The 23,648-nt window shown below is 52.6% G+C and overlaps 6 protein-coding genes across 6 annotated transcripts; 4 read left to right on the forward strand and 2 right to left on the reverse strand.

Moving 5' to 3' along the window:
* Positions 1-381: 381 nt before the first annotated feature.
* On the forward strand, positions 382-1,509 carry J4E92_005275 (uncharacterized protein; the record flags this gene model as incomplete). Its single annotated transcript, XM_051496658.1, has 1 exon — positions 382-1,509. One exon carries the CDS (start codon positions 382-384, stop codon positions 1,507-1,509), a length of 1,128 nt encoding a protein of 375 aa, XP_051353378.1.
* A 114-nt stretch (positions 1,510-1,623) lies between these two features.
* Positions 1,624-5,628, reverse strand: J4E92_005276 (uncharacterized protein; the record flags this gene model as incomplete). The annotated part of the gene is made up of 5 exons (XM_051496659.1): positions 1,624-1,776; positions 1,826-4,203; positions 4,303-4,992; positions 5,054-5,501; positions 5,572-5,628. 5 exons carry the CDS (start codon positions 5,626-5,628, stop codon positions 1,624-1,626), a joined length of 3,726 nt encoding a protein of 1,241 aa, XP_051353379.1.
* Positions 5,629-6,161: 533 nt separating this feature from the next.
* Positions 6,162-7,038, forward strand: J4E92_005277 (uncharacterized protein; the record flags this gene model as incomplete). The annotated part of the gene is made up of 3 exons (XM_051496660.1): positions 6,162-6,295; positions 6,355-6,774; positions 6,825-7,038. 3 exons carry the CDS (start codon positions 6,162-6,164, stop codon positions 7,036-7,038), a joined length of 768 nt encoding a protein of 255 aa, XP_051353380.1.
* A 738-nt stretch (positions 7,039-7,776) lies between these two features.
* On the reverse strand, positions 7,777-10,043 carry J4E92_005278 (uncharacterized protein; the record flags this gene model as incomplete). The annotated part of the gene is made up of 5 exons (XM_051496661.1): positions 7,777-7,959; positions 8,011-8,359; positions 8,411-8,773; positions 8,825-9,477; positions 9,531-10,043. 5 exons carry the CDS (start codon positions 10,041-10,043, stop codon positions 7,777-7,779), a joined length of 2,061 nt encoding a protein of 686 aa, XP_051353381.1.
* Positions 10,044-11,574: 1,531 nt separating this feature from the next.
* J4E92_005279 (uncharacterized protein) lies at positions 11,575-13,207 on the forward strand (the record flags this gene model as incomplete). Its single annotated transcript, XM_051496662.1, has 2 exons — positions 11,575-12,430; positions 12,483-13,207. The coding sequence occupies 2 exons, from the start codon at positions 11,575-11,577 to the stop codon at positions 13,205-13,207; spliced, it is 1,581 nt and encodes a 526-aa protein (XP_051353382.1).
* Positions 13,208-14,863: 1,656 nt separating this feature from the next.
* J4E92_005280 (uncharacterized protein) lies at positions 14,864-22,673 on the forward strand (the record flags this gene model as incomplete). Its single annotated transcript, XM_051496663.1, has 8 exons — positions 14,864-15,383; positions 15,434-18,297; positions 18,344-18,505; positions 18,558-18,708; positions 18,763-19,429; positions 19,539-20,309; positions 20,356-21,004; positions 21,201-22,673. 8 exons carry the CDS (start codon positions 14,864-14,866, stop codon positions 22,671-22,673), a joined length of 7,257 nt encoding a protein of 2,418 aa, XP_051353383.1.
* Positions 22,674-23,648: the final 975 nt, after the last annotated feature.

A 23,648-nucleotide genomic window follows, 5' to 3' on the forward strand; every position in this document is an offset into this window, starting at 1 on the left:
TGGTACCGATAGCTGCTGGTAATGCGACTAGAAGAACTGTACTTCCCATCCGAGGTAGGGAGTGTCGCGGTGGGGCACAGTAAGATTGTGGAAGGCGCTTGGTATGTGCTTCCGGGGCGTTCCACTGATTGTTAGCCTTGATTGCCGTTTGTAGCAAGCGCCCCCACTCAGTATATCAAGGGAGTTGTGATCGAAAGCGATTTCTTGCTGTTCAAGACCCGCATTTCCTAGGCTCGGAACCTCCTCTATTAGGCCGAACCACCACTGCCTGTATAGAAGTTGACGCATCCCGCACCAACTTCCTCTTGTTTCTGAAGACCTTAGTTCTCTTGCAGCGACTATCACTTATCATCCACGTCGTCTCTGGAAATACCGTTCACGATGGTGCTCCTCTCACTTGTCGCTGAAGTACCCGCTCTTCGGTACTTCGTCGGAATTGTCCTCGCGACTTGCGCGTACGTTGTCTACAAGTCCACCGCTATCAAGCCCGCCGAAAGTCTCACACCCGTATCACTCACTGAAGAGCCCTCTACCAAAGAGTCAGCCGTCGAAACATCGGTTGTCCACGAGCCCTTGGATCCATCGAAGCCACCAGATGCGCCGGTCTCAGTCAACTATTTCCCTTCTCGGGAGTGCAACTACAAATGCAAATTCTGCTTCCACACCGAGACCAGCTCCTACATCCTAAGCGATGAGAAAGCGCGAGAAGGTCTGAGACTGCTCAGAGATGCGGGTATGCGCAAACTCAATATCGCGGGCGGTGAACCATTCCTACACCCCAAGCTTCTCTCAAGCCTGATTCGCTACTGCAAGGAAGACTTGAGCGTCGAAAGCATCAGCATCGTCAGCAACGGGAGCAAGATCACGGAGAAATGGATGCGAGAGAACTCTCAGTGGCTGGACATTCTGGCCATCTCCTGCGACTCATTCGACGCGCAGACGAACGTCAAGATTGGCCGTGGTGACGACGGGAAGAACGTCGCTCGACTGTTCCAAATCGCCGAGTGGTGCCGGACCTTCAACGTGAAGTTCAAGCTTAATACCGTCGTAAACATACACAACTGGAACGAAGATATGGTTGCCAATATCGAGAAGCTAGCGCCATTCCGATGGAAGGTTTTCCAATGCCTCATCGTGGCAGGCGAGAACGACGACGAGACACGGAAGCGCGATGCAAGGACGTTTCTGGTCACCGACGAACAATGGCGCACGTTCTGCGATCGCCACAAGCACCTATCATGCTACGTACCTGAAGACAACAACTCGATGGCCAGCAGCTACTTGTTGCTCGATGAGTACATGCGCTTCATGGACAAGGGCGAGGGCATGATGACGACGAGCGCGTCTATCTTGGATGTTGGAGTTGAGAAGGCCATGCAGCAAATCGTCTGGGACAAGAAGTCTTTCGTAGAGCGTGGCGGAATCTACGACTGGGGTCGGGCAGATATGAAACCGACTAAGAACACAAGCTGCGGCACTGGTCTCAACTTGAAGGAACTGGAGTTCTAGTCCATTGGAGACGACATGAGCTTGATACTGGGCAATGTGGAAAGCTGGCTACGTATTGTTCACACGCATGTCATTCTGATGCATGAAATACAGTGAATGAACTACATTCCCCAGCTAGCTCTTGCGTAGCAGTGCCAAATGTCCTCCAGCTGTCACAGTATCTCCTGGTTTCACCAAAACCTTCTCAACCTTTAGCTTGCCCGCTTTCGCCAGCGTGTCTGGCGTCTTGACCGCAATCTCCAGCTTCATTGCTTCAAGAATGACGATCTATATCATATTAGCAATGCCAGATAAACAATCACATGAATGTACTTACCACGCTCTCATCTCCAATGTCATCGCCCTCGATAACTTCTACCTTCCACACGTTCGCGTCGACCGGCGCCTCAACCCCAACAATATCCGGATCATCCAGCAGCTTCTCCACGGTCCCTTCGTCAACCTGACTCTCAGCCTTCTCCTTCCTCCAGCGTTCCAGACTCTCGTTCTCGGCTTTCGTCATCTCTTCCTGGGCAACCGCTTGCTTCTCCCTAATCTTCCTGACTTCATCGCTCGTCTTCTCTAGAAGCTGGTTGTGCTGCGCCATATCGAACTCCACGTCTTCGTACTCCCACTGGTACTTTCCAGCACGGAATTTGCCTAATAGATCATCGAGCTCCTTCTCACTGACCTGGTAGAAGGTCAAGATGTCGAAGTCGCGGAAAATCCAAGGCTTAGTGTCGAACCCGGGTTTGTAGGAATAGTAGTCCCAGCATGGTACCGTTCGGCCGGTCATCTGGTACCCACCAGGTGAGTCAACGGGATATATCGACATGCAGGAGCCGGCCCATCCAACTGTGCCTTCGGGTGTGAAAACGCGACTTGGGTTCATCTTTGGAGCGGAGAGGCGCTGGCGTGGGTCTACGGGCAGCGAGACAGTGTTGCCGCAGAAGAAGCCGACGACTACTGCCATGAATTGGCCCGTGAGGTATATGTCCTTCAGCTGCTGTGGCGTGAAAGCGTTGTTCTTTGCGACAAACGCGAGGTTATCGGGTAGGTACGGTGCGTGAGGCCGCTGGTTAGTCATGTAGCGTTGAGTTGCTTCGTCTTGGAGTTTCGATTCGAATGAGATAGGAAGCTTGAAAACGCGGGTAGGGACTTTTGTGCTTCTCAGGTCGCCGAGATTCGATTCGATGGACTGAAGGTGCGCAATGAGCTCTGATCGAGGGAGCTTGGAACCGTTGTAGTGGAGGAGAAGCGATGTACAGCACCCCACGGTGTTATACAGATTGGACTTGATGAGCTTTGGGGTGGAGTCTGAGTGTAATGCGTTCTCCAAAGCAGTGACGCGGCAGCGGTGATTGAGATCGAAATTCTCATTCCCGTATTCGATCAGGATATGATCATCACCTCCTTGACGATATCTGACTTGTGGTGTGCTATTGTTCTTCTCTTTCTCCCAAATGACAGCCTTTCCGATATCTCCCTCATGGAAGTTGCAGTGTGCACCTTGCATCTTTTCAATGCCTTCGAAGTCGCGTTCGCCGCTGATGGCTTGCTCAACCGAGTTCAAGAAGCTGTCGTTTCTCTTTCTCTTCTTCAGCGCATCATCGAGACCAGCCCGGACATACTTCACAGTATTTCCCGCTTTGAGCTGACCCAGCTTCCACCAGTCGGCTTTAACAACTGTAGTCGAGCTGGTGAATCCTCCGAAGTTCGGGCAGTCCACGGGAAAGATACACGGATCATCTCCAGTCCAGTTCAAGGTGCCCAGTGGATAGCCGTACTCGATGAGATTGCTTGGATGCGCTCCTCCTTCACCACCATCTTTACGGGCCCATTTCGGTACCGGTCCCACCAGACGGATTCCGCTTCGCGATGCGTTGTGAGATACCTTCCACTCAGTCTTGTATATCTCCTCGATGAACTTCGGATCGAAGTAGCCTTCGTCGTGAGGTCCAACCATCGCTGTTATTTCCCAAGTTGACTTGTAGATGGGGCGCAACGTTTCTGGGAGTGAAACGCTAGTGAAATCGTCTGGAAGCTCTCCCACTGTCTGTAACAGATCGCTTGGTGCCAGCGCCCGGCCCTGGTAGCCTCCGATCGCTACGAGCGGTGAAGTAGACTTTGAGCCAAAGTATTCCGCAACAGACGGGAATCCCCCAAAGACTGCGAGATATGAGCGACAACCTCCACCTGTTGTCTTGCCAACCTTGAGTTTTTGACCAGCTTCAATCTTGACGCTTGTCCACATAGGAAAGGTCTCTTCGTCCAAGAATGCTTCCATAGGAGCTCCACACAGCGCAACAATAGCAGGGCCAACAAACCTCAGTTCTGGTCCACTCAGCGTGAGTTCCAGCGCTTCCTTTGATCGCGGGTTTCCTACGAGCATGTTCGCGATCTGAAATGCGATCGGGTCCATGGGTCCAGAATGAGGTACACCTTTACCAACTGTTGGCCGCCCGGGAAGGTCTTGGATCAAAGTGTATGCTCCAGCTGAAATCACGTCGATAGCTTGAGGCGAGTACTTGAAGTCTGTGAGGAAGCTGGTCATTGTGTTGCCGTTTCTGAAGCGCGAATCGTCCAGTATGTTGGCGAGGAATTCGAGATTGGTAGGGGGACCGCAAATGGTAGATTGGGTGAGCAGCTCGCTCATTGACGCGATTGCCTCGTCTCTGGATGGAGAGTGAACCATCGCTTTCGCTATCAAAGGATCTGGTCATCGTTAGTAAGGAACTGACTTACTCTATCAGGGTTCTGATTTCGATACAGGATTCGCGTGTCCTGTATAGGGAGAGAGAAATAGCGTCGTACCGTAATTTGGAGTAATGCGGACTCCAGTGAAGACCCACGTGTCGACTCGACTGCCAGGGACATCTTTCCAGGCTACCTTCTGCAGTAGACCGGGCGACGGTGCGTAGTCTCTTAGCGGATTCTCAGCGTAAATACGAGCTTCTATAGCTGATCCTCTAGGCCCTGAGGGTTGCATGTCTTTCAACATCTTGCCATCGAGCCCGTGCTTGCCTGCCAGTTGTGCATCTGCTTGCTTCAGCATGAGCTCTACCAAGTCGACATCGTAGCAAAGCTCCGTAATGCCGTGTTCAACCTGCAGTCGCGTGTTCATCTCCAGAAAGAAAAAGTCGCCAGACTTATCATCGACGAGGTATTCGATGGTGCCAGCAGAACCATATCTGATCGACTCGGCGAGGCGTACGGCAGCCTCACCAAGCTTCTTTCGCAGCTCGAGATGCCTTTCTACAAACGGGCTTGGACATTCTTCAATGACCTTCTGATGTCGTCTTTGGATGGAACATTCGCGTTCGCCGAAGTGGATGGCTTGACCCTGGCCATTGCCGAATACCTGAACTTCGATGTGATGAGACGCAGGATAGAAGGCCTCGATGAAAACTCCGGGGTTCTTGAACAGCGTTTCTCCTCTAGATTGCACCATTCGAAAGCCGTCGCGAACCTCTTCGGCGTTGTTGCAAGTGATGAGTCCCATTCCTAAATGTCGATGTTAGACGTTGGTATGTATCTCACATATGGTTCATGGAATATGACGTACCACCGCCGCCTCCGGTCGCTTTCAGCATGACAGGAAATCCAATACGCTCGGCTTCCTTTGCTGCCACCTCTTCGTTCTCGACTAGGCCTTTCGTCCCGGGTACGATGGGAACATGAGCCTTTTCCGCCAGATCTCGGGCTGTGTGCTTAACACCAAAGGCGTCAATGGCGTCCGATGATGGCCCGACCCAGATGAGACCTGCATCACCGACTAGACGTGCGAAGTGCGCGTTCTCTGATAGGAATCCATATCCAGGTATGATTGCTTGCGCGCCCCTTTCCTTAGCTATGCGCAGTACGGCTGCCTCATCAGTATATGCAGTCGCGTTGCTTCCTGGTAGCAAAACTGCTTCATCGGCATCTCGGACATGTTGCGACGCGGCATCGGCTTCTGAATAGATGGCGATGGTCTTGATACCGAGTCTTTTGGCCGTTCTGGTGATGCGCACCTGTACCCGCAATGTCAGTCGGGGGCTGTTATCGATAACGGGACAATTCCGCGGCGTCAGCGCCACATACCGCGATCTCGCCTCTATTCGCAATCAACAGAACTCGTAGTTTTTGCATGTCAGACATTGGAGCAAATGGTACGCGAACGCAATCATCTCATCCAAATCATTCACGAGCCGGCTCCTTCTATGAGTTCCATAGTTGGAGGCAGGTTGCATGACCCCACCTTTCCGCCATTCCCCTTTCGCGCCGATATCTTACCTCCACCCGTTAGAGCGAAGGCGTTGTCATTGGTGCTTTACCAAACGCGTAGGCTTTCTCCCGGGGTGTCTCCGGTGATGCAGGCGTCACCGCCGACGTTCGAGAGGCGGGGTCGATAACAAGCATCCATGGATTGGAGGATGACGCTACGCGTGCAGCGCGTTTAACAGCTGTGGGGAAAGTTCGACCATTGCGGGATAACGCCGAGTATGACTTTGGAATGGTATGAAAGCATGACACCTCCGGTCCGAGCGGATTACTCCAACTACTCCAACTCTCTCCGCTACCACTACACGCGCATCTGATGACCTACTCGAGAACCAACGCAAGACACTTCGTACTCCAAACGTAGTGCTTCACTCTCACCAGCTAACGAATTTTTCGTACAAGGGTCTACAATGCCAGCTATCAAGCATCCTGTAAAGATCAACGTGGATCTGGGTGAAGGATACGGAAACTTCAAATGCGGGCCAGATGATGAGTTAATTCCACTTATTGACCATGCAAACATAGCCTGTGGTTTCCACGCTGGGTACGTGAACCCCTTGTATCAATATCTTCAATTCCACTCTACTGACGACAAGTAATCAGGGACCCATTGATTATGCACCAGACAGTATTGGCCTGCAAAAAGCACAACATCAAAATCGGTGCACATCCTGGCCTCCCGGACATTCAAGGCTTCGGCCGACGCGAGATCAAAATGTCGCCGGAAGAACTGACAGCCGCTGTTCGCTACCAAGTCGGCGCGTTGAAAGCTTTTTTGGATGCAGAAGATGTGCCCTTACATCATGTCAAGCCCCATGGCGTATTGTACGGGATGATGTATCGGGACAGGGAAGTGTGCCGTGCAGTTTATGCTGGTGTGCCCAAAGGAACAACAGTATTTGGTCTTGCGGGAACTCTGCACGAAGAGGTTGCGAAAGAGCTTGGATTGCCGTTCGTAGCAGAGCTTTACGGAGATGTCAAGTACAACAAGGACAAGACCTTGGTAATCGACCGTAAGAAGAGGTATGTTGCATGCGTATGCTTCCATTGAGTGCAATGCTGACTGTGTGCAGACCTTGGCTTCCAGAAGAGGCGAGAAAGCACATTCAGAGTCAGGTAGAAACTGCCACTGTCACGGCTGTTACCGGCGAGGAGCTGCAACTTCCTATAGGGGACCACGAGGTCTCGATGTGCTGCCACTCGGATTCGCCTGGGGCTGTGGAGATTGTCAAAGCTGCAAGAGAAATTGTTGATCAGTTCAACAGTAAGCACTTTGGGCAGTCTTGAGTATCGCGCGTTTGTAAATAGTCGGTCTTTCATTGCAAAATCAACGGGAGAAATTATAATTTCAAGTTCAAGCATCATTACGGGAGGCTGAGTACAGTATTTGTCTGGCTAACAAGGTATCGAGATGTTACCTTTCGATTCATTCAGTGAAGCTTAATACATACACAACCTTCCGAACACATTGGATTATTTGAAGAGTATTGACATTCTATCCACATTGAACTCCCCTGCCTTTATCCGGCCCCAAGTCATTCAAAAGCCCACGCTCCTATATCATGCATACATTTTCGAAGAAACAAAAGTCCAAACAAATCCAAGCTCTTCCTGTTATATACCAGATATGGGCTGTGGATGCAACAAGACGCCCCATATGCAAGCTGTTCATCGATCTTTCGCACATTTCAATTCCCCATTACGGATGCCAACGATATGGTCTCAGGTGTGCGTGACCGGCCATGGAGCTATAATCGAACAACAAATCGGTCGGTTCGTTATCACGTTTGTAAACGCGGATGGGCTCATCGTGAGTCCGGAGATACCGCTCCACGCTGGTGGTGGATGCTCGGATGTAGGCCTTGTAACTCGACTAGTGCTGTCCATATCGGTTTCTACCGGACCTCCCCGTGTGGAAGCCTCCAGCTATTGTCGAGGCCCTGGATGCGAGCTCCGGCGGCGATGGAGTGACAGCGCCTAACGGCCTTTACTGCACTGCTAGTGCTCTGCAAGTCTATTGTTGTATTATGAATCGCTTGCGTCGCCCATGGTAACGTCGCCAGCGCCCGTATCCTGCACGAGCGGTGAAGTTGCAGGAAGTATGGCGGACCGCGGCCGGTTGTATTCGGCGAGATGATCGGGCATGCTCGCTGGTGTAGAGGATCGGGAGTCGAAGTCCTCTTCGGCAGGGGGCGAGAAGTCCCATACCTAGACGGATTAGTATGTTGTGGTAATAGTAATTGCGTGCTTCAAGCTTACCTCCATGATTGTCCGACCGCCCCGGCTGGCCATTATGACGGCCTTCTCTTCCTCAAACACCACCCTCCAAACGGCCTCGGCAGGGCTGCTTAGCTCTCGGACGGGGACACCGGTCTTTAGATCCCAGACCTTGACGCGACCATCGCTGCCACCGCTGACAATCCTGGTGTTGTCGAATTGTAGACTCGTAACGCTGTTGTCGTGGGCAGCTAGTCGATGAATAGCCTGGTACGTTGCGAGGCTCCACACGCGGACCGAGCCGTCTGATCCACCAGTTACAAGAATGTCGTCACGCATCTGGAGCTGCCCGACAAGCGAGGTGTGGCCCTGTAGTACAGCGAGGCATTTGCTACACGAGAGAGTTAGTTTCGATAATGTTGTGGCACGCGAGCGGACTTACCCATCATTGGGATCCCATATCCGGACACTGGTGTCCAGACTGCCTGTTGCAATCTTCTTCCCGTCAAAGGCGATCGCATATATCTGACTAAAGTGGCCAGTGAGTGTGCGCAGGCACTTGCCCTCGGATATGCTCCAAATCTTGGCTGTGGTGTCGTAGCTGCCGGACACAACGATGTCACCGTGTATTTCGAGGCATCGGACGCTAGCCTGGTGACCAATGAGTACATGCTTGCATAGGCCCTTCTTGAGATCCCAGATGCGCAGTGTGGTATCCCTTGAGCCGGATATAGCCGTGTTCGCATCGGACATCTTCAAGCATCGCACAGTCGAAGTATGACCGCGCAGAGTGAACTGGGGAAAGCTGACAAACTCTGTTAGTTGCTATCATGGGGAAGACGGCAGAACAACTTACCCAGTTGCAAGATTCCAGACGCGCACATCGCGATCGCATCCACCGCTGACTAGAAGGTCGCCCCAAGGCACCATAGCCCATACACCCATGACGTGTCCCTGGAGCGTCTTCTGATGGTCGCCGACAGTATCGAAGACGTGGATCTTCGCGTTGTCAAGTGCAACCACAATGTACTTGTTGGTCAGGTGTAGACTGGTTACTACGCCCTGATCCGGAGTAATCTGCCGCGCATCGCACACTCCTCCATTCCGCCACGCCGTCTCAACCATGTACCGCTGCTTGAAATGCGACCGGTATGTGGTTGCTTGCTGCTTTCGTTGTGAAGGTTTCCTCTTCGCGGCTCGGTCCAGGCTCTGCGTCCGCAGACCATCAGCACCGCCGTTGGACGGGCCGACCTCAAGGTGTTCTCTCGTAGCGACGTCCTCTACCCTCGGTGCGCGCTCGTCGTTCTGCCACCATGACTTTGAGTCGGTGTCCTCCATCTCGTCGGTTGTGTCGTCTTCCTCAATTCTTTCTTCTCTCGACAGAGCCCTGAAGGAGTACTTCTGGCACAGTAACCGCCAGGCGCTGTCGTCATTGACGAGTTCGCGCCACTTCTTGGATACCTGCGATGCCCGAGCGAGGGTAGTGGGGTCGTCTACACATTCCAGAATCTGTGCGATGTGTCAGCGATCGAGACTATACGGGGAATGTATACAAAACGCACTCTTAAGCAGAGTTCGGTGGGCAGAACCATGAAGGGGTCCTTCTTCAATCTAGGACTGACGAATTCGGCAACAAAGCTGAGCTCCTGGCTGTCGCACAAATTGAGCAGCTCGCCCAGCAGGCGCATCCGCTCGGCTCTGTTCATGTCGCCAAACTGCGCCCGTATGCTCTTGATGTCGCCATCTTCGTGTTCGGCGGCGGTGCTCCAGTCGGGCACCCGCTGGGTCGGTGTCGGACTCGGCGCAGGCGTAGGCGGTGAGGCGGGCGCAGAGGGGAGGAGATTGTGCGGTATCGTCGAGCTCAGGGGGCTGTTGGGTGTGAGTATGGGCCGTGGTGCTCCCGATCGAGACATGCGGCCGGGCTTGCGCGGGTGTGGTGATGTGTACATGGTGGAGCGCGAGGACGAGGCTGTAGCGGTGGCAGAGGCGGCCATGTCGGTGTCAGAGTCTTCAGTCGGCGGCCCTGGGGCATCTCGGTCTTCCCGGACGGGTGTGAAGTAGTCTGACGAGTCCATGACGGCGGTCTTGCAGACTTCGGAAGCGGTATGGCGTTCCCTAGACGGCACGGCGCTCTCTGTGTAGCAGCGAATGGCAGAACGGCAGGGGCGGCGGACGGGTATCGATGTCGTCCAACGGGGCGCAAATATGGCGGCAGTCACGCTGGAACGAAGGGAAGGAGGTCTGCGGAGGTTTCGAGTGGGCAGGCGCGACTGAGTGACGCCGGCGGCCAGCCAAGACATCTCTCAGCCCTGGCAACCTCAGACGTCCATTTCCAAGCTTCACATCACCATCCCTGCATATGCACTTGAGACGACTGAGCCTAGTCTGCATGGTAAATCTCCTGTGCTGCGTCTACGGTCTTGCGTGCAGTCCATAATTAGACGCTCGTCGTCAAACGTCCCAAGGGGTCTGGCGCAGGCCATCATGTTTCATGCTATTGTATTGTCTTTGCGAACGCCAAACCGCCGTGGTTCCTTCGACACCAACAAGCGCAGAACCAATGGCTGAGACCCGCACCCTCGAGTGCTGCGTAGCACGGAGCGGTCCAATTTTCCTTCCATGTATCTTCAGCCGCCATCACCTGTCACGCAGAGATGCACCGTGTACGCCTTAGGCACAGTACAACACCACCTGAGCACCCATTTGCACGGCGCTTAGAGTCACGAGCCGGCTACGGTATCTCGCCATCACAAGCGACCCTTGTTGCAACTCAATAACTAACAGGTCATGGCGGTCACGCCCTGCACCTCCTTTTCCCATTAGAAGACGTGCACGGTTCTTGTCGTAAGAGCTCGATCGATCGCCCTAAGTTCGACATGATGTTTCCAAGGCCCGAACATTCTACCTTGGTACTTTTCGAATCAACCAAACTACAATGCATACTGCTCGGGTTATCTCGTTCCTGGTGATGTAGGCGATCCAAGCAATACTTGGATGGTACATCTCGATTGCGAGCCTACATACAGGTGCTCTCGAATCTTAGGTCCTGGACTGCATGCTAGCACATTTCTTGTGCTCCTCAAGTTCTGTGCGGCAAAAGCACTGCAGACATTGATGAACGCCCCAAATGGAGGTAGGTCCTAGCAAAATGCGAATGGGTGTAGGAGCTCAAGTTGCACCTTGCGTTCTGCTGAGTTATCGTTTGGTTCGTTCAAGGAGCGGTCTCGAGGCGTGATGCGCAAGAAGCTATGCCGCCGAACATCTCCGCTGGGGACCGACATGTGCTTCCCCGTTCGATATCTCTCGATTCGGTCATGTTGCGCACGGTGTCTTTTGGCGTGATGTTCCCGAGGTCTTCGTAGAGGCGGGTGCTTACCTAAAGAAGGCTGGCAGGACGGGCATCGTGCGAGGGAAGCACGCAATTTCCCCGCGACGTCATTGGATCCGACATCGTCGCATTCCCATCAGTTTCCGCGCGACGGGTCCGTCAACGGTCCAGCCCGTTTGTAATCGTGAATATAGCGTCATCATGGTGTCTCTGTACTGTCTCCACCCTCGCATACCTCTGCCCTTGATACGCGCTTCGTCTGGGCAACTGCTACAGCCATGAGCGTTCCCCGTAGTTTGTTCGCCAGCGCGCGAGCATCACGAACCGCAACCACTACTCGATGCTTCGCCAAGAGACCATCTCAGACTTCGCTGCTGTTCGCGAGGCAGCAGTCGAACCAAGCTACTAGACAGCTGCACCAGCAGACACCACGGAAAGCCCAACACGCCGCTGCCGCCCAAGAAGTCGAATCTTCAAACCCCGCCCTATCCTTCCCATGCCTCGACGCGCACGAATCTCGCTCTGCGTCTCTCTCAAGAAAACGAGCGTCCTCAGGGCCCGAGCCCTCGTATACCTCCGGACACACGCTAAACTTCCATTCGACCCAGCCTATTCTGCTCGACTGGGGCGGCATACTGCCAGAGTTCAACATCGCATATGAAACGTGGGGGCAGCTGGACTCCAACAAGAGCAATGCCATCTTGCTGCACACTGGATTATCCGCTTCTAGTCATGCCCACAGCACAGAGACGAATACGAAGCCAGGGTGGTGGGAGAAGTTCATTGGGCCTGGGAAGCCTCTAGACACCAACAAGTATTTCGTCATCTGCACAAACGTCATTGGAGGCTGCTACGGCTCGACTGGGCCTTCTTCGATCGACCCTGCGAACGGCGAGCGTTACGCGACTCGATTTCCGATTCTTACAATGGAGGACATGGTACGCGCGCAGTTCCGACTACTGGATAACCTCGGCATACAGAAGCTGTACGCGAGTGTAGGATCGAGCATGGGTGGCATGCAGAGTCTGGCAGCTGGAACGCTTTTCCCGGAACGAGTGGGCCGTCTCGTTAGCATCAGCGGATGTGCGCGCAGCCACCCATACAGTATCGCCATGAGACACACTCAGCGGCAAGGTCAGTACAAACACTCTAGGTCAGCCATGCGCAATCGTTGACGTGCAACTAGTACTCATGATGGACCCCAACTGGGCTCGCGGTTTTTACTATGACGGCATTCCTCCACACGGCGGTATGAAGCTTGCCCGAGAAATCGCTACAGTCACGTATCGGAGTGGTCCCGAATGGGAGCAGCGATTTGGCCGCCGGCGTGCCGATCCTTCGCGGCCACCTGCTCTCTGCCCCGACTTCCTCATTGAAACATACCTCGATCATGCGGGAGAAAAATGGTGTCTGGAGTACGATCCAAACAGCTTGCTCTACGTTTCGAAGGCTATGGATCTATTCGATCTGGGACAAGAGCACCGTAACCGCATCAACGAGGTGCGCAAGGCGAACAGCGGTAAAATGCAGGCATACTTGGACGGCCATGATATCACATCCGACACCAGCAGCGACGTCTGCAGTCTGACTTTACCTGATCAGCCCTATGAGGAGAAGGAGCAGCCCACCGACATCGATGCTGTAGCCCAGACTGACGGAAACGAACCACCGGCCGACCTCGTGGCAGGTCTGAAGCCACTCGCGAATACTCCAACTCTTGTTCTAGGTGTCGCCAGTGATATTCTTTTCCCTGCTTGGCAGCAAAAGGAAATTGCAACGACACTCAAGCGCACTGGCAACAAGAACGTCACGCACATCGAGCTTGGAGAGGAGAAGAGCTTATTCGGCCATGACACGTTCTTGCTAGATCTTCAGAACGTCGGGGGTGCTGTCCAGAACTTCCTGGGATGAGCGCAGTACTCTTTTTTCTTCGAACCATCACTGATCTACCAGGAGCAGCTATTGAACTTGAAGAACGTGCATTGCAGGCGTTTTGTTGATCGTTCACCACCATCAAAATATTTCTATACCAGAGAAGCCAAAATTATTTTTGCCCTTGTATTGTCACCTACTTTGAGCCAGGTATCTCGCTTTTGACATTCAATCCCTTCCACTCTGCGCTCATAGCCTCGCCTACCCACTTGCACTCTGTCAGCCCAATGTGCTCGCGGACGTATAGCTCCAATGTTTTCGCTCCCGGCGCACCTGTGTAAATTCCCAAGGCACCTACGCGGGGAACGTGTAAGCTAGACGCGAGCCGGGTATCCGCTGTTGTCTGCAATGGAATGAGTCGTGTAGCTGTCTCGGATGTGGCCGAAGCAGCAGATGATGGGGAGAGAGCCGACAAGTGGACCAGCGTTGGGAAGTGGGCATGTGCGGGTGATAATGAGGGCTTGGGGTGTGTTAGTATGACCATGCTTAAAGGTCTGAGAGATTCTTTGGAACAGTCTGTCGTCGGGGGTTTTTCTTTGGTGCTCTCTAGAGCAGACTCGGGATACGAAACAGGTGCTGTAGTCGGAGCGTTTTCTGCGGCCAAGGCCTCTAGATGCCGAGTGACACTGTTGATGCCAACGAGCAAGTGATTGCCAATTTCCGGTGATGGGGGTGTGTTCTCGGGGCCATCCTCGTTTGCCTTGGTGTTACGTTTGCGCTTCTTGCCTTTGGATGGGTGGATATAGGTTCTGCGATGGTCACCTAAAGGCGTAATAAGACTATGGAATTGTTAATGACCGAATTGGGAGAACTTATGATGCAACTGTCAGAAATCGGCGAGCGCGGGTTCATGAAGCTCCTCTCTGCGTACCTACTTGGATAGCAATTCTAATATGACTTCTTCGTCCTCGCGTGTGATCTCGGGCCTGTACAAATCAGTATAGCTCGTGGGTTGAAGCATAGTACCACCCACCACTGCGTCTCAGAAAATGGCGACGATGTCTTGAACACAGGTTTTGCATTGGCCTTCGCGGTTTGTTTCGTCGCAGGGGCCATGACGAATTGTGTGCTCTCTGACCCTTCTTATTCGTACCGCTGACCGTGGTGATGGTCACGTCGTCAACGTTGAAACAGCAAAAGTAGTTTTCAAGCTGACCGAAGTGCGCCCGAAGCCTTGTCAGTACTCAGTCTAGATAAGTGAGACTTGTAAGGTGGAGTAGACCGGCGTGCCTTGCATTAGAAGGAGGATTTCTCGCTCTTGGACGGATAAAGCTTAGCGCACGCTCGCTAGCGGCGCGCTAGCTCCACAGCGGGAACGAACCAGGATGACGATAGTGGGGTTTCTCAGCTACGCGTCCGAATATCTGAAGCTCTGCCTACCAACTGGAACCGTTTCCTTCGGAGCGCATACCCTCAATTCACTGTGTTGCAGTCGCTGACGCTAATGAGACCCAATCCCCCCGCGTTTTCCCTGCCGCCGCGCGGGGCTATCGGTCACTAAGGCTGGGAGCTGCTGCTGTTGCCTGTACTGGCGAACTGCTTGCCTCTGCCTGGCCTCACCTGCCTGCACGCGTGTTAACAGCCGCCGGCCACGCCTAGTCCTTTCGCAAACAGCACCGCCTGCCCTCTACCGTCATGACCGCGCCGGAAAACGACACAGTGCAGCCTGTCGCTGCAGACGAGCCGCCAACCACCGCCTCTGCCTCGCCGCCGCGCCGCGACTCGATTGAAGACGCCGACGCAAGCTTCACCCGCAAACGCCCCCGCCTACACAGCGGGAGCAACAGTCTATGCGCTATGCCTACCGACCCACAAACTCCCGTCAACACCGCCATGTCGCCCTCGGAAAAGCAGGTAGAAATGACAATACGCTCACACCCGCCCTCTTCCCCGGTACACGGTGGAGATGAGGACTACACCAATCCTGACAACTTCCTCGAGGCTGCTTCTCCTACCCCGGGCCAGTCTCCAATACTCATTACTAGTTCCGAGGATGAGCGCGGGAGTCCGCCCATCATGATAATAGACGACGACGATGAAGCAGACGCCTCCTCCGTGCATGTGGACGCAGAAGATTATTTTCGCCGGTTCCCCTACGCACACCACGGGAGTTACTCCACGGTTGTTCGCGACCTGGCCAACCATGTTCAAGGAGGTAGGTCATGTCTCACATCCACTAAATGCCTGCGATACTAAATGCTTCAGTTGACAACGACATCGATCCCCACTTCTTTCCCAGCATTTCGCAATGGCTGACCGATCTACCCGAGCCTGGCCCCCAGGTAGACTTACACGGTTTCTATACGAGCAAGGCCATGTTTTGGGACGACCTCGCTGGACTGGTGCACAATTTGCTCTCACGCAGGGCTACGTTTAGCCACCATTTGGATGATCGTCGTGCGGGCGACATGTTTTACGCTTTCCTCAGTGCCTACGTCAGGGCATGCTCCCTCCTCCTCCTCGCCGACGTATGGCTACTCTCCCAACCTCGTCCCGGCGAGATATATTCTTTGCCTCTTCTTAGTCAGAAGCATATGCGAAACTGGTATACCATTCTTCGCCCGGACAAGGCACCTGCATTCGCTATGGTGAGCAAAGAATATTCTGTCGATGTTCGCAAAATGATCGGATTGTTACAAAAGGATTTTATGGCTGCCAACGGTGCCCAAAATATCTTACGGCTATCCAGCGAGGCCTTCCACCGCGTGCCATTGAACGTGCAAACCCAGATTGCGTTGGTTGCCGCCCCGGTCCTGACTTCATTGGGCGGCTCGATATTCCAGGATCCTAGCCCTGCGACTGACCCCAATCGCTCCGAGTTCTGTCGCGGAATATTGCAATTCTTGGAGAAATACATGGACGACCTCTTCGACTTGAGTAGAACCACCGATGCTGTCTCCGCTCGAGACTTGATTCAGTACTTTCACGCGCTATTATTTGAGCTCTGTCTCTGGGAGAAGGATATCGAATCGGATCTGGTGGACAAGTTCCTCGACTTCAGGAGCGTAGATTCGCCGACTACTTCTTCTCCGACCGAAGTCGATCGTACTGGACCCGAACACCAGTATCGCGATGAGCCTCAGTACTTTCCAGCTTTAGTCGCCAACGCTTGGAAGTTCAAGCTTCTGCGCCGATACCTCACCAAAGGTAAGATGGATCTACGCGTCATGAGTATAGCCATGATGGATGTCTCCTTGGTAGAGATCTGGAGACAGTACAACAACCCCGATTCGACAGGCGAACACCCCGTCATGCGATATCTAGCCGACTTTCTGCTTTATGGGAACGTCGTTGACTACATTGTCAGCGTCGACTCACACCCGCAACTGATCGCGCGCAGCGGTAACATCGTTGGTTTTCTTGTCGTAACTAGACGTTGGACAGATGACCAAGCGGATGCTATCTGGAACACCGTTGCCAATAGTCCTGACCCTCGTGTCGTTACCGCGACACTGGCCATGCTTAGAGCAATCATGCACATGATGAGGCCTGCAGATCACTTGTACTTTTGTACGAAACTTTATGAATTGCCTATCAGGAGCTACACCGCGGATATTACTCGATTCCTGCGGGAGCTGGGCCCAAAGATCCTGGAGAAAGCATCACCGGAAGATTATGCTGCGAGAGAAGATACTGCTAGGCCATGGAATGTTTGCACCCGCATCATCCGCGACACAATGTGCCAGGCGGATACGGACAAAGACATGTTAGACCTGCATCACGAGGCTGCTAATTACCTGTCAGCTCTGGCTCCTAATGTCTCTGTTGAAGAGCGCCATTCCATCTACAGAGATTGTGCGGATCACATTTACAGTCATTCGACGAAAGCGACTGGAAGCGCAAAAGTCATCTACGCGCTCGCCGCACCAATCCCTTCTGAAGACGAGAATTTTTTCCAAAAGAATCAGGATGTCACACGCAAGATTCTGGATGAGATCGCATGGTTTGTCGAGACTGAGAGGAATGCCGAATCATCCCTACGTCAACAAACAGCTCTATGTTGCAGATTGGAGCTTCTAGCACTTATGATCTGTTGCGCTGGGTCAGCCATACCCGTTGAGATGTATGAGCAGCTGTGGGACTACACAATCGGTACGCGTGCGCTATCGAACACTACCAGGGATTTGGCATGGGCGCAATTATCCCAGACGCTCAAATTCGCCCCGGACAACAACTACTGCAGACAACTTGTCTCTTCCCATATGGTACACATGAACACCGGCATTTACACGAATGGCATGTTCGAATTTGTTGCCAACTATAATTTCCCGATGAAGCGGCAGCTCGTGGGGACTGATCAAGGAGAAAAGGGTGTGTTAAAGATCCCCGGTGCAGACGTGCTGTGGTCTATGGTTTTATCCTCACCGGAAGGCACTATTGAGGATCGCGCCGCCCGTCTTCTTGCCAGTCGCTACGTACAGATCAACGAAGCCGATGGCGTTATGCTAGCAGATGTGGAAGCCGCTCATGTCGTTCTAGTGGAAAAATGTATGCAGGAGATGCATTCGGCATGCAGGCTCATACGCGCTCAATCCTCCAATGGAGACTTATCGAATATGGATGTCACTGCAACTGAGAAGATGGTTCTTGAGAATGAAGAGCGTTATCGCAGGATCATTAACTTTCAGAAACTACTGCTGGAGAAGATACGCCACAAACCAGAGTTCAACCGAAGTCGGAGAGCAGATTCCAAAGTCGACGAAACAGACATACCTTACGGTGACGCGATCGCGATCCGGTTTCAGTGCGGCAACGACAGGCAAGTCGTCATGATGGGTGCGGATCATACAGTAAAGGACCTCTACCAAAGATTATGTCACGTATCGGGATACACCAAAATCAACCTTTTCGCAAAGGGTCGGCGGCTCAACATCACTGAGATGTCGAACGAGAAGCTTCATGGCGTCGACTTTGGGGGACAGCTATTAGTACAAAGGGCACCAGACGCGGAAGTCACTCGCCCGATGCCCGGACAGGGTACGGGGTCTTCGGTGTTCGAATCTACCGTACTCAAGCATTTCGACGAACTGTTCTCCTTAATGGACTCTGATGACAACATCAGTCAGATGGTAGGTACCCGTTCGAGATCAAGATGCATTTCACTAACACAAGCAGCTATTCGATTACTTGAGCTTCTTTCCGGCGCGGTATGCTTTTGCAGAGAGCGTCGTGACCGGTGCGGCGCTATCAGAGGAGCTCTTCCCTCCAGGAAAGTTCTATCAGGCGAGATACGCCGCTTTGGCTCTCGAGGCGAGGCTGGCAGAGCAAATCCGTCATGTGCGTTGGTCCGACAATACTTATTGATACAATTGTACTAACGAGCTAGAAGTCTAATCTGGACGAGAAGTTCCTGGGTCATGCCATACGCCAGCTGAACGAGGCTCTTCTCAATCCTCGGCTCATCAGCGACAACATCTCGAGCTTCCAAGAGCTGCAGCTTGCAGCGGTACTCGTGCATGCTCTGTTGGAGTTCCTTAGAGGTAAGTTTCACACTGGCGCGTCTTATATCACGGTTCATGGCTCATGTTAAGCAGAACGCCCTTCTCCCGCCGCTTCGGCTGCTTACTTCTCAGATGGCGCACGGCTCGGAAACCGCCTTGTGACGATCCTATGCATGGCACTGGAAACAAATGAAGACGCTACCGTAATCCAGGATTGTTACGGCACTATCCTAGAGGCCTCACTCCACTCTCGAGTTATTTGGGAAGCGTTCGTTGAGCATCCTCAATCTCCGCGACTCCACCGGGTTCTACTGTTGAGCGACCCCAGGCAGTCTGTGCGAGAGCATGTCGCTCAGAAGATCACATCCGTCTGCGGCGGCGACCTTCCATCCACATGTCCGATCACTAAAGGCGAGATTGCCACACAATTCTGGGCAGTCATTTCCGAGCTCATTCCGGGCTCATTGTGCGTTCCCGCTCAATCACAGCAACTGTTCAGCATTGCCGAGCAAGTCTTCCGGGCGAAGGACGAGTACAAACGGGACGAACCTTCACTCCGACTTTACCTAAAATCTTGGAGCGACCTGCTCTTGGATCACCAACATCAGGAATTTGTCGGCCGGGACGACATCGACCGCGTCGTTTTTGGGCTTACGAAACTCATACTGTGCTGCATACTGTCACTCAAGTCTTTTAAGAAGCCTCTTGGTGCAGGCGACTTGATGGAAAAGATCTTCAGGAAGTACATCTTTACGAAGAGGTAAGTCACGCACATCATTTTCATGTTTCACTTGTTCGCATTGACCTCACCTCAGTTTTGCATCTTACTCTCTCTTCTTTTAGTCAAGTGACATACTGACATGGCCCAGCTCCTCTACTGCAGTGGTCAGCGCAGCCACTGCTCCCATACTGGAGTCTCACACAAGGCATGAGATGTACGATCTCATGCTTGCACTAGCTGAGGATAGCAGCACGTACAATAGCCTGGTCAAACTTGCAGCAGACGTAGAGACCGAGGAGAATGAGCCAGCAATACCAACGCTTGCAGTCGATCGCTCCTTGGAAATACGCTCTAGCACAGGCTATGTGGGTCTGTACAACCCTCGTGCCATCTGCTACGCGAACTCGCTTCTCACGCAGCTCTTCATGAACCTCAATTTCCGCAAGTTTATTCTCGGTTTGGAGCTTCAGGAAGCCAGTGGCTCTCAAAAACTTCTTCTTGAGACCCAGAGACTGTTCACGAACATGCAGCATTCCTTCCGCAAAGCCGCGGATCCCCGGAGCTTTGCAGCTTGCGTAAGGAACTCAGAACTCATGCCAATAGACATCAGCGTTCAGATGGACGCAGATGAATTCTACAATTCCCTCTTCGATCAGTGGGAACGACAGCTCATCAAGGACGAGCACAAGCAGCAATTTCGCTCATTCTACGGAGGGCAAACCTTGAATCAGATCAAATCCAAGGAATGTGAGCATGTCTCGGAACGATCAGAGCCTTTCTTTGCAATACAATGCGATGTTTTGGGCAAAGCAACGCTACAGGAGAGTCTCCAGGCTTTTGTTAGAGGCGATGTCATGGAAGGCGACAACAAGTACAAGTGCGAGAAGTGCGATGGCAAATACGTCGACGCAGTCAAGCGGTGAGTCGCATGTGTATTTGGTAAAGCAAGAAGCTGACAAAATCAGGACCTGTTTCAAGGAGGTGCCCGACAACCTCATCTTCCACCTAAAGCGCTTCGAATTCGACCTGGCCGATTTTAGCCGTAGGAAGGTCTACGATTATTTCGAGTTCCCACCGACCATTGACATTAGCGCATACCATGTCGACCATCTCAGTGACCCAAGCAAACCAAAAGAAGCCGACATGTTCGATCTTGTTGGTGTGCTCGTACACACGGGCACCTGCGAGCACGGTCATTACTATTCTTACATTCGTGAGCGACCTTGTCCCACAGGAACCACGGCACAAACCTGGGTGGAATTTGATGATAGCAGTGTTGGGTCTTTCGACCCAGCAGACATTGCTTACAAAGCTTTCGGAGGCTTCACGGACGATTCATACAACCGCATACCAAAACAATACTCGGCATATATGCTCTTCTATCAACGCCGCACCGCTGTGGATGATGACCAGCGTGAGTGGGTCACTTCTGCAGACGGGAAAACGCTCAAGGTTCCCATGCCGCCAACTCTCCAGAAGGAAGTTGATTTTGCCAACGAGCTGTTTATCCGAGAATATTCCCGCTTCGACCCCAATCATACAAGGTTCGTGCGGCAGCTGCATGCTATGTCACGTACACTCAACCACGGTTCTTGCTCCGAAGGACACACGCAGGTACGCCATGTTATCTTCAACCTCCTAAGTCCGAGACGCTAACTTCCTACAGGAAAAGCACTCCTTGCAGATAGTACTCGCGCATCTAGGGCACATCGTCTGGCGTCATACAAATGCCGATATCTTCTCCGAGACGATACTACAGCTGCGGCGGTCGGTCCTTCCATGCTCAACCTGCTGCAATATCGTTCTCAAGATACTCGCTACCGACGATATTGCCCTTCTCAACATGCTTCTTCGCTGCATGCATGCTAAAGTGCGGTCCCAGATGCGCATCTTTTTCATCGACTGTCTCAAAGTCTTGCGAGAGAAAGAGCCCGCTCTGTACGGTCTAGAGGGCGCAGACAACGAGATGGATCTGGAATCTTCCACTCCGACAAACGGTATACTTTCAGAGATTACCGCTAGGTTACGTGCCATTGCAGACGAATCTTACATGGCCGTACGGGGCTGGGATGATTTCTATCTCACGCTGACTCAACTGGCCGAGATGGGCCATCTGGAAACCGGTCTTCTATTGGACCATGGCTTCCTGGTATTCTGCTTGAGGCTACTCTGCATGCACTCGTACGCTAGATTCCAGGACGACCAACCCGATCTCTGGAGAATCATAAGCAAGAAGTCGGGTATCTACAACAGATTCATTGGTTTCGTATCAGCGTTGCTCTCACGCATGAACACGAGTCTGCAACCTCTTCGCCACGAGCACGATCGTCTGTCTACGCTGGATCGGGAGACCTCGAGGTTTCCACTAACATTCCACGAACGACAAGTTCTGTACCACTGGGACAGCGACCTGAAGGCGATCGCGGTTCTAGACAAGGCCTTGGAAATGTTCGATGAGACAAAGTTGGAACACTTCCACCCGGGCGATATCGTCAAATCGATGCTCAATTGGCAGGACCCACAAGTCCAGACTAATCTTTTGAAGAGCATCTACGAGGGTGTCTCCCTCGAAGCCCCTTTCTGCGATTCTTACGTGAAAGCGGCACTCTCGTATTGCGAGAGCTCTCCGATGGTGGACAACGTTTACAAGATCGTGACAACGGTTTCGAAGGCGGTCGCGTCAGCCAGTAGAATGGACGATGACCGTGTACCAGGAGGCTTGGCGGTTCTGGATTTTGTTGGCGGTCTTCTGCAAACAAAGAATGCGGCCATCTTTCAACAAAAGCACCGACACATATTTTTTACATGGATCATCGCGAAAAGCCGCATATGGGCCACTCCTTTGCTGCTACACGCACAAGACAGTGTGCGAAAAGGTGCACATATGCTGGTCTGCGAGCTATACAAGAGCTACGAAGGATGGCCTCTAGATCTGGTGCAAATGAGGTGGAGAGTACTCCGCGAGATGGCCTCCGACATGATGGAGCGCATTCTGTACGAGAAGGATCACGGCATGCTCAAACCTCATCTATCTCCTCTCATCGAAACTTGCCGATTTCTCGTTCAGCAGCTCTACGATCTGATCCATAGCGAGGATCCCGAATTGGATCCATACAGAGACGACACCAACGACAGCTCTCGAATTGCACACTGGACTGGAGAGATAGAGCCAAGGCTAGAGACATGGCCACAGGACGATGGCCTATCAGCGGAAGATCTCTATGATCATTCCGACTTTGGTAGTGATTCAGAGACTGACAACATACACGATAACAACATGTAATTGTTGGGTGGCCTTCCGTCCGCCCGCAATTTACCCAGCTCCATCCGCTCATTATCTTCGCTTCTTTGTGGTATGGCGGCGCCAGCAGCGGCCCTTCAGCGAAGAGTTGAGGCTCGCATTGTTACCAGATGAGCGAATCACGATTTCAACGAGATTTCAGGGTGGTGGGGATTGATTCATGGGTTTCATGAGAGCATGAGAGCATATGCAGACGGTTTTTGAGCCCTGCACATTCCGGATCTTCGACGGAGTCATTGATAGGGATTGATGCTTCATGTGGACTGCAGGTGATGCACCCTGGCATTGGCGTTTTGGCTTCGGTTCTTCATCATTCTTTGCTTTATTGTTCATGCTTGGGCGGCATAGCGTGGTGCTTTGGCGTACTTAGACGGAGGGAGTCTGTATATTAAAGACCAGGTATGACGATCACGCTTGACGACCTTCAGCCTCTTCACGACACAGCAAATAATAATGATTATCACGCAAATAATAACATCCTGTTTCTCCAGCGTGAAGCTGGCCGAGCAGTCGAGTAAGTCGCGGATCTTAGTTCGTACGAAGTCAACGTGAAGAAATATGGAATGATTTCTCTCCACCCGCATTTATCACAAAGTTGATTGACATTCAACATAGCAGAACGGGATTTTCATTGCGCTGTTGGCAGCGAAACCCGACAGTTCGCGCGCGGAGGGTCGGGGGTTCATGTATCGATAAGCATCACGCTAGGCTTCGTCAGCGTGGTGGTCGCGCGTCCCACCTGCAGCAGCGACGTCATAGCGAGGTAATTGCGGAAGCTGCGGACAAGCTTTCCAACTATCCAAGCTGTGCGGTCATAACAAGGCGCCCCGGTCGGCTTTTGTGCCTAGGTAGTCTAATCCGATCTCCCGTTCTCTCTTCTAATCAGCGTTCGTCTATCCTTTGTACAAATCCTCAATCTCTTCTTCGCTTGCGACAGCATCCTGGGAAGCAGCACGC

The sequence above is a fragment of the Alternaria infectoria genome (genome assembly GCF_024043175.1).
Source record: "Alternaria infectoria strain BMP 0036 chromosome Unknown scaffold_7, whole genome shotgun sequence".
Classification (NCBI taxonomy): Eukaryota; Fungi; Ascomycota; class Dothideomycetes; order Pleosporales; family Pleosporaceae; genus Alternaria; species Alternaria infectoria.